Consider the following 9300-nt stretch of genomic DNA (forward strand, 5'->3'; position numbering starts at 1 on the left):
TGCTGGGAGCTGACGGGCCGACCCTGCGCTCTGCCCCTGCGAGGCGCCCGCTCGGTGCGCTCCTGCTCGGGGAACAGTCCCTCGTCCTGAGCCGTTCTCGCCCGGGGGCTGGGGGCCTCGGGGCCCAGACAGCAGTGGGTTCTGAGCGAAACCAGTCCTTTGGGGACCGAGGTGGGCACCAGCCGCGCGGGACGTGCAGGCCAGACGCGTTTCTTTTGTGCGGCGCAGGGAGAGCTCGGTGTGTCACCGGGAGGAGGGAGAGGCCGGGGAGGCCGCGGGGGGCGGGGGAGGGGCGGAGGCGGCGGGAAGGTGCCTGGGAGGAGGAGGAGGGCGCGGGCGAGGCCGGGAGGGAGGGAGGGAGGGAGGGCGGGCGGCGGAGAGGGCGCGCCGGCAGCGCGGGCGGCTCGGGGCTGGATTCCGCCCGCGCTCCCCGGCTCCCTCGTTCTCTCGCTCGCTCCCTCCTCCCCAGCCCCCTCCCACCCGGGCCCACCCCACCCACCACCCCTGGCGCAGGGACTGCTGGAACCTGGCGGTGCGCACTGTCGCTTTAAGACAGATTCTGCCGGCGCCGTCCGGAGCCTTAGAAACCGGCCCGGGACCGGGAGCCCTGTAGCCGGGGCCGGGCGGGCGGCTGGGGCCCGAGCGGCGGGAGCGGAGCGCGGAGCCGGGCGCCCGGTCGCGAGAAGCCGCTGCTGCTGCCGCCGCCCGCCCGGCCCCGCAGCCCCGGGCGGCCCATGGGGCAGGCGCGGCGGCGCTGCGGGCGCGGGCGGCCCCGGGGGGCGGCCGCTTAGGCTCCGCGCTCTTGTCCCCGCAGGTCGCAGCCAGGACGGCCGGGCGCGCCTAGCCCCGGCCCCTGGAGCGTCCGCCACGGTCCCCGCCTCCATGGACGCCTTCAAGGGGGGCATGAGCCTGGAGCGCCTGCCCGAGGGGCTCCGGCCGCCGCCGCCGCCGCCGCACGACATGGGGCCCGCCTTCCACTTGGCCCGCGCCGCCGACCCGCGGGAGCCGCTCGAGAACTCGGCCAGCGAGTCGTCGGACACGGAGCTGCCAGGTAAGCGCACCGAGCCGGGAGCCAGGAGCAGGGCCTGGCCGCCGCGCCCCGCGTGGGACCTGCCCCTTTCCCGTTCCCCATCCGTCCGTGAGCGCGGAAATGTGCACGCTTTGTGGAGGGACACCTGGTGCTCTCCCGGGGCGTTTCCACGGGGTCCCCACGCGCCCCGAGACCCGCAGACCCACGAACCCACAACCCCCCCGAGGAGCGGGCTGCCCCTCTTGCTAAGGAGTGAATAGAACGGGGGAGAGTTAGGTTTTCGCAATTGAGTGCCATGAGGCCAATCAACCAAATGAAAAGAGCAGATCTATCGAAAAAGGTGATGAGAGAAAAGTATCCAGAGAGACAGAGAAGGGGACAGACACACCGGCAGTGGGTGACAGATTGAAGAGGAGATCCCAAAGAGAAGGGGGGCGATGAAAGTCAGAAAAGCAAACGGGGTCATCGAGGTGGAGACAACCTCAAGGAAAAGGAAAACAGACGGAGGATAGCGAGGGAGAGCGGTCCCAGGGACTCCAGGCAAGACCCCCTAAGCTTGGGGTCCCCGGCAGCGCGAACCAGGGGAGCAGGGAGCCCGCTTGGCCGCGGGCCGGGCTTCCACTCCGCTGGGCCCTGTCTCCGCGAGGCCACACTCTCCCAGCTCCAGCCTTTCTTCCCGGCCCAGGCGGCCCGCGACCCCGTCCTGGTCCTGGCCCACCTCCTGGGTCCGCAATCAGCGCCCACCGGGGCCGGCGTTGGCCGGCTCCCCGCTCCCGGGCCAGGGGGGTCCTCCGCTTCGTTCATTTTTTAATCCACCGCGGAGAGCTTCTCCACGCGTTTTTAATCTCTATTTATTTCTGTTTTGCATCCCTAAGTGACTTTAACGCTGGACTGTACTTTTGTTTTCAAAAGTTTTAAACATGGCCTTTGCTTGCTTGGTTTTTTTTATTTTTAAAACCCAGAGAAATATGTCGTTATAGGTTGCTTTTTAAAACAAAATCGATGAGCATGAATTTAAACGTTAACTATTTTTCGATACAGAAAGAAGTACTGTCATAGGTATATTTCCCTGGAATTTAAAATATCTACATGCAACACTATTCTTCGGGAGATTTTTAAAAGTCAATCCAAAATGGCGCGTTTCTCGGGCAGTTTTTTAAAAATCTATTTACAGGAGTGTTCTTTGGGGGGGTTTTAAGTTATCTAACTATACTGTTGTATTTCCCTGGGATTCAGAAATCACCTCAGAAGGACATTCCTGAGAAGGGGTTAAAAGCTATCTACCACAGCACATTGATTTTTTAAACCCCAGAGAAGTGAGTGCCTGTGTCTCCGGGCGTGCAGACAGGCACAGCGCTGCATTCAGTGAGGGTGTGCTTGTGGCTGCTTACTCCGCATCTGCTCTGTGTGCCTACCTGACTACTTTTAAGAGTTTCTGGCCCTTTCTGTGCTTGTAGGCTTTGAGCTGTGAACTTTTTTGGGGCTTCTGTGCTTTGCTTCGAAGTTCTTTTTTTATGCTTCAGTGTTTCTATGACTGCGTGTGTTTTGTAGCTACAAGGGAGAGAGAGGCTAGAGCTCCAGGTCAGCTAGACAGTCCGTCAGCCTGGGCTGCTGGGGCTGCGGCTGGGCCTCGGGACTTGAGGCCTGGAGCTGAGGCCCAGAGCAAGACGGTGTCTGCCCGCCCAGAGGCAGCCCGGGGAGAAGAGGGTGGAGGGCTGCAGGCCAGACCACCTCGCTCAGGCTCCACGGACCAGCTAGCTTCAGGCTAGAAAAATCTGACCCTAGCTCAGAACAGCAGAGGCCTCCCTCGAATTCAGACTGACTCTTGAAAGTCGTACCATTGCCGCCAACATTCGCAGCTGGGCTCGAGCCTCAGCCAGGCTAGGAGGGCAGGCCCTGCCCTGCCGGGAGCCCAGGCCCCTGGCTCGGCTCCTCTGCTCCGCGCACCCAGACCAGAGGTGACTACCGACCACCAGGCGCCCGGCGGGCTCTGCCCAAATGGGGCGGCACCAGGGCCCCCGGCGGGAGGGAGGGCCGCCGGCGCCCACGGCGGGTTGTTCGGTGGAGCCGGGACGGGGTACCCACGGGCAGGAGCCCGAGGTGACGGGCGCCGGTCCGCCCGCTGCAGAGAAGGAGCGCGGCGGGGAACCCAAGGGGCCGGAGGACGGCGCGGGCGGCGCGGGCTGCGGCGGCGCGGAGGACCCGGCCAAGAAGAAGAAGCAGCGGCGGCAGCGCACGCACTTCACCAGCCAGCAGCTGCAGGAGCTGGAAGCCACGTTCCAGAGGAACCGCTACCCCGACATGAGCATGCGCGAGGAGATCGCCGTGTGGACCAACCTCACGGAGCCGCGCGTGCGGGTGAGTGGGGCGCACGCAGGCGGCCGGCGGGCGGCCTCGGAGGCTTAGGCCGGCGCCCAGACCTTCCCTTTCCCGCCGCGCAGACCTGCTCCCTCTCTCCCCCACGGCGGAGTCCACCCCAAGCCCAGCCCGCCCGGCCTCCGCCAAGCCCTTCAGCCCCAGCACCCTCGGCGGTGCGGTCCTTCAGTCCCTCTGACCCGCATCCTACCTGACCCTCGGGCTCTGCTGCAGCCCAGGCCAGACACGTGGCCCCGGGGAACCTTCCACGCCCCGAGGCCCCAGGGCCCACGCGGGTGGGTCCCGCCCAGACAGCGCGGAGGGTTCCCCGCCGCCGCCGGGGACCTCAGAGCGGCGCCTTCCCCGGAAAACGAAAGGGAAAGGCTGGTCCTTCCTGGCAGCCCGCGAGAGGCCCCAAAGGTGCCTCAACTCCGGTCTCCCTTGCCGGCTTCTCCAAAATTTCTGAAATTCGCCACCTGACTCCTCCCCAGCTATCCAGCCAGTCAGTAGCCGGGTCCTTTCCCTGATTCCCTTTCCTGTAGGCTTGGGGTCAGGGGGTTGGGCGGAGGGGGGGGGGGCAGCTCTGGTGGATGAGTGACCGACCATCAGGTCGAGTCCCTTTGGAGATATAAGGTTTCTGACCAGGACCAGACCACCCTACAGAGCCCTCACCATTCTGTTCCCAGTAAAAGCGAGGCTTTCCTGCCAGTGCAGCGCGAGAATCATTTCTTCTTCGGTGCGCAAATATTTAATCATATTGGGAGCGCGTCCCAAGCCGGACCAAAGTCCCACCTGGACTCCTGCTCTGACCTCAGCTTCCACTCCTCCCTAGCCAAGGCCGGCCCGGTGGGACAGGGGGGTGAAGACAGCACTCAGTGATCCTGAGCTCACTGGTCCTGCCGGGTTTATGGCGGGCTGCGGGTGGAATCAGGCCGTGTCAGTGCTGGAGCCGGAGAAGGCTGAGAGACAGGGGCTAGCAAGTAGCTGGGGAAACTCTGCTCAGTGCGGCAGGGCTGGGAGGGCAGAGGGAAGACGGGTGAGGATCCGAAAGGACCAGGAGTCGGGGGAGAAGGATAGGTTTTTACTAACTTCTGTGGGAGAAAGTGGAGAGGAGGGTAGAGAAACTAGCGTGAAGTGAAAGGAAATTAAACATTTGTAGAGAAACGTATTTGGCATATGCTTAGGCGGCAGAGAAGAAATTAAATATTTAAGGGAGACGCAAAAGATGGAGTATTTGAGAAAATAATCAACTGTTGAGAGAAACAGTGAAGGTCAGATATTTGGAAAGGAAAAAAAATTATTTGGAGGAATCAAAAGCATCAAAATGGGGGACAACGAGAGTTTGAAAGAGAGAAGAGAGTTGTTCAGAGAGTAGTGTGGACCAAACGAAAATAAACGTTTGGGACAAATGAGTGTGTCAAATATTGCCAAAAAAGATGGAAACGAACTCTGTGAGGAATAAAAGACAGATTGAACAATGGGGGGAGGAGGAATAATTCCGTTCCAGGGAAGAAGAATACTTTTTGTATTCAAGGGAGAAGAAAAAATGATGGGCTGTCTAGGAGACAGGCAGGGACCTTTTGGGGAAGAAATCAGACGGTAGCCTGGTTGAGAAAGGAAAGGGGGGAAAACGAATATTTGTTAAAACACGATCTGTGTATTAGAAGGAGAAAACGGATTTAATTTGGGAAAGAGGATAAAGATGAAAAAAAAAAAAGGAAAAGACTCATTTTTCCTGGGGACAGGAAAGCAACCATTATGGAGAGAAGGCAGGAGATCGGGAAGGAAAGAAGCGGTATTGGGAGAGAAAGAAGGCGGCTGGGCGAGGGCGCGGAGGGAGGGGGTGGTCCGGCCTTCGGCAGCCCGCAGCGCTGACCCTGTCCGCCCCCTCCCTGCAGGTCTGGTTCAAGAACCGGCGGGCCAAGTGGCGGAAGCGCGAGCGGAACCAGCAGCTGGACCTGTGCAAGGGCGGCTACGTGCCGCAGTTCAGCGGCCTGGTGCAGCCCTACGAGGACGTGTACGCCGCCGGCTACTCCTACAACAACTGGGCGGCCAAGAGCCTGGCGCCGGCGCCGCTCTCCACCAAGAGCTTCACCTTCTTCAACTCCATGAGCCCGCTGTCGTCGCAGTCCATGTTCTCGGCGCCCAGCTCCATCTCCTCCATGACCATGCCGTCGGGCATGGGCCCGGGCGCCGTGCCCGGCATGCCCAACTCCGGCCTCAACAACATCAACAACCTCACCGGCTCCTCGCTCAACTCGGCCATGTCCCCCGGCGCCTGCCCGTACGGCGCGCCCGCCTCGCCCTACAGCGTCTACCGGGACACGTGCAACTCCAGCCTGGCCAGCCTGCGGCTCAAGTCCAAGCAGCACTCGTCGTTCGGCTACGGCGGCCTGCAGGGCCCGGCCTCCGGCCTCAACGCCTGCCAGTACAACAGCTGACCGCCCGGCCGGCCGGCCGCCCGCGGGGCCGCGCGGCGCTGGGCGGGGGGCGGAGGGCGCGCGCCGGCCCCGCTCCCGGCGCCCGGCCTCGTGCCGCCCGCGCAGCCCCTCCTCCCCCGCCTGCCCCCCTCCGGGCTGGTTTTGTGTTTGCTTTTCCGGACCCCACTCTGCCCTCCCAAACCAGACAAAACCAAAAGACGTCGGAGCCAAGTGCCGCGGAAAAAAAAAGGAGAAAAAAAAAACGGATGAGTTGCAATTTCCCCCGGGGGAGGCCGCGGGTGGTGCGTGCGCGCTCTCGGGCCCCAGCGGCGGCGGCCAGGCCGGTGGCACCAGGAGGGACGCCCGCGGGGCCCGTGTCCGGCCCGGCAGCGCAGCCGCCCCGCGCCCGCCCGGGAACTGGCCGCACGGGAGCCTGGCCTCGGCCCCAACGAACCGAGACGCCCCCTCTGAGCTGGGCCCGGCCAAGCGCGCCTTGGCTCCATCCGGATCCGAGTGGGAGTGGGCGTTGGGCCGGGGGTGACGGTGTCCGGCCCGGAACCGGGACTCGCCGAGGAGCCGAACACACACACGGCCGGCCCCGGTGCGCCCCGGAGCCCTCGGCGGCCTGGCGCCCGGGAAACTATTTAAAGGCTACGGAGCCGCGGATGCGGCGCGGGGATTGGAGGAGGGGATGCGGCTCGGGGATGGGGGGTGGGGGAGGGCTCGTCTCTGAGCGCCCTGGCCTCCCCGCAGGCAGCCCCAGGTCCTCTGCTCCGCGCCGGGCTGGGAGGCGACCCCCTGGCCCCGGCGCAGAGCTGCGGTCGGTGCAAGAAGAAGCGAGCCGAGCCGGGAGCTCCGGGCCTGGCCGCAGCCTCTCGCCGCGCCCACTTTGCACACCCGCTCTCCGGCCCGCGCCCCTGTTTACAGCGTCCCTGTGTATGTCGGACTGACTGTATAGAATTATAAATCTGTCTATATCGACTTGTCCATGTACGTCTATTAAAACCATAGTACGAGCGTGCTAACCGCTGCGGAGCCCCGACTGCTTCATTCGGCTGAGGAGGGAGGGAGGCAGGCGGGTAGGAAGGGAACTTGGCCCCCAAGGGCCCGGAGGGTAGGAGGGAAGAGCAGAGGCAGACCCCGCCAGGGCCCGTTCCCCCACTTCCCCACCACCGTCCCCGACCTTTCTGCCGGCTCCTGCGAGGGCTCTGCCAGCACTCTGGGCTCCCGATCTCTGCTTGGGGCGCTCACCATCTGGGCCGCCAGCCTAGGCGGTGCGAGCTCGGGCTGCCCGAACCGGAGCTCCCTCCCTGCCCCCCTCAACACCCAGCGCAAGACTCTGCAGGCTCTCCGGGTTTTCGGGGTCCTTGTCTGCCCAGGGCGCTGGGATGGGACCGCTGAGAGCCTCTTTAGTTCTAGGGTTGCATTTTCTCCTGTGGGCCCGGTGTCCCCACCTTGGAGCCCTGCCCTGGGCATTCCAGGAGGGTGCTGGGTCTACCAGGGTCTAGTGGGGGGGGCCTCCTTTCTCCCTGTCCCCCAATCCCACTCAGGGCGTGGCTTGCCGTGGAAAAAGTCCATCACACAGAACTCACTTCTCACTTCCCTTCCTTCCCAACCTGTGGGAGGCTCCCTGCTGCCTCCACCTCTCCCCACGTTTGGAAACTGCTGGACAAGACCCGCCTGTAAACTGCCTGTGAAATTCTGCTTTCCTTGAGTAGTCTCGTCTAATGGCGATATAGAATGTTTGTAGCTGCAGCGGGGAGGAAGGAAGGGATGGTAATTCTGCTTTAGAATCACCTTAAGACGGGGATTGGCACTGCCCTGGAGCTGGACCCAGGCAAGCCCTAGCTGGGAATGAGGCACATCCATGGGCTCAGTCATGAGCTAATAGCTGCAGAGCCCTGTGCACACATTCTCAAACCAGGTCAACACCGTGTTGTCCCTGTTATACCGATGATGGCACCGAGGCTCCACCACATGTTGTAATTGGGCCAAGGCCACACAGAGACAATAGTCTTTAGATTCGGAAGCCAGGGACCTTGCCACTGGTCTTCTCGCCTTCAGATGAGGTGTGAGGAAGGGTCCTGCTTGCTGCTGTAGGATTTAGAGTGGGGGGTTCTAAAAGGGAGAGGGACAGATACACGGACTGAAGGAGGGAGGTGGGGGGAGGGAAGGCTGGGGTATGAGAGTGGAGCTAGACAACCCCTCCCCCAAGTCTCCAGTCCAGAGCTCTGACCCCCTCACTCCCTGGAAACATAAACACAATCACATCTGGACTCGGAGTGCCTTCCCCAGCCTCACACATCTGCCAAGGCCAAGGCACCCTGGTCTCGGCGGAAGGCAGAAGGCAAAGGAGACCTGGTAGGAGGTGTGACTGGAGGGAAGTGGGAAGCAGAAAACCTTCCTCTGAAAGTCAGGCCCAGCTCCAGGTGAGAGAGGGGCCAAAGAAGGGGCTCTGAGGAGACTCAGAGTGTCCGTGGGGCCACAAGCCGAACAGTTGCAGGTGGGTGGGAGGTTAGAAGCAACCCACAATGACCCCACCATTCATGAAGGACCAGGGCCAACATGGTGAGTATTAGACCCAGCCTCCGGCTCCACTAGCTGTTCTGACCCAGCTGTTGCGTGGCTGGTACAGCAGAGGGTATCCAGCCCTTTGCAGCTGCACCAGCTACCAGATCACCTCTGGAGGAGGGGCTGAGGGATATACAGCCCTCTGAAAACCAAATCCTCGGAGAAAAGGCGGAAAGCGCTGCTCCTGCCCTGGCTGAAGGAGACCTGGGAGGGAGTGGCCTTCATTCAGCCAGCATTTACTGCGTTCTGCCCTCGGTGGTGCTGACGGTTGAGCAGTGGAAAACAGACGCAGTCCCTGCTCTCAGCGACAAGTAAACAAACGTGTATAATTACAAACGGGGCTGAATGCTTTTGAAGGAAAAGTGCCGTAAGAAGAAATGAGAGTCCTGCTTTAAACAGGGTGATCACGGAAGGCTATTCTAGGGAGGAAGTCCTGTCTTCAGTGGCAAATGCTGTCATTGATTGAGCCGGTTTGGGGTCCGGGGTCCTGTGCGAAGAGTACAGTCCTCATCGACGAGCCCTTTACCTGCACAATAACCCTATAAAGAAGGGTTTTCGTTACCCCCTTTCCCTGGTGGGACCCCAGGCTTAAAGAAGCCAGGTCACTTGCCCAAATTAACACAGCTGCAAGTGAGGCAGTGGATTCAAACCTGGGTAACGCCCATTCTCTGCACTGGGCTGCCCCATGCCACACACACGGGCAACATGGGCTGGGGAAGGGGCGCGGGTGGGAGGGGAATGACCTTGAGGAGATTACAATTTCAGCTGGCAACAAAGGACTAGCCCCAGGAAATAGGAGAGCAAATTTGTTGTTACCTGGTCCTGACAAAGTGACCCCCAAGGGGCTGCTGCAGGTTTAGGGGGGTCAGGAATTAGGGGCAGAAGGGCAAGAGGCTGGTACCCAGCACCATCTACAGTAGGGGT

The 9300-nt window shown here is 61.8% G+C and overlaps 1 protein-coding gene across 1 annotated transcript; it reads left to right on the forward strand.

The window, feature by feature from the left end:
- The first annotated feature begins 494 nt into the window (after positions 1 to 494).
- On the forward strand, positions 495 to 6006 carry PITX1 (paired like homeodomain 1). The gene is made up of 3 exons (XM_036424635.2): positions 495 to 1051; positions 3159 to 3388; positions 5284 to 6006. The coding sequence occupies exons 1-3, from the start codon at positions 883 to 885 to the stop codon at positions 5824 to 5826; spliced, it is 942 nt and encodes a 313-aa protein (XP_036280528.1). The 5' UTR covers positions 495 to 882; the 3' UTR covers positions 5827 to 6006.
- Positions 6007 to 9300: the final 3294 nt, after the last annotated feature.

Source organism: Pipistrellus kuhlii, unplaced genomic scaffold (genome assembly GCF_014108245.1).
Source record: "Pipistrellus kuhlii isolate mPipKuh1 unplaced genomic scaffold, mPipKuh1.p scaffold_m20_p_8, whole genome shotgun sequence".
Lineage (NCBI taxonomy): Eukaryota > Metazoa > Chordata > Mammalia > Chiroptera > Vespertilionidae > Pipistrellus > Pipistrellus kuhlii.

Coding starts and splice junctions, on each gene's coding strand:
- PITX1 (XM_036424635.2), top strand. CDS start 883: ATGGACGCCTTCAAGGGGGGCATGAGCCTGGAGCGCCTGCCCGAGGGG. Junction 1,052..3,158: donor GTCGGACACGGAGCTGCCAG/GTAAGCGCACCG, acceptor CGCCCGCTGCAG/AGAAGGAGCGCGGCGGGGAA. Junction 3,389..5,283: donor TCACGGAGCCGCGCGTGCGG/GTGAGTGGGGCG, acceptor CCCTCCCTGCAG/GTCTGGTTCAAGAACCGGCG.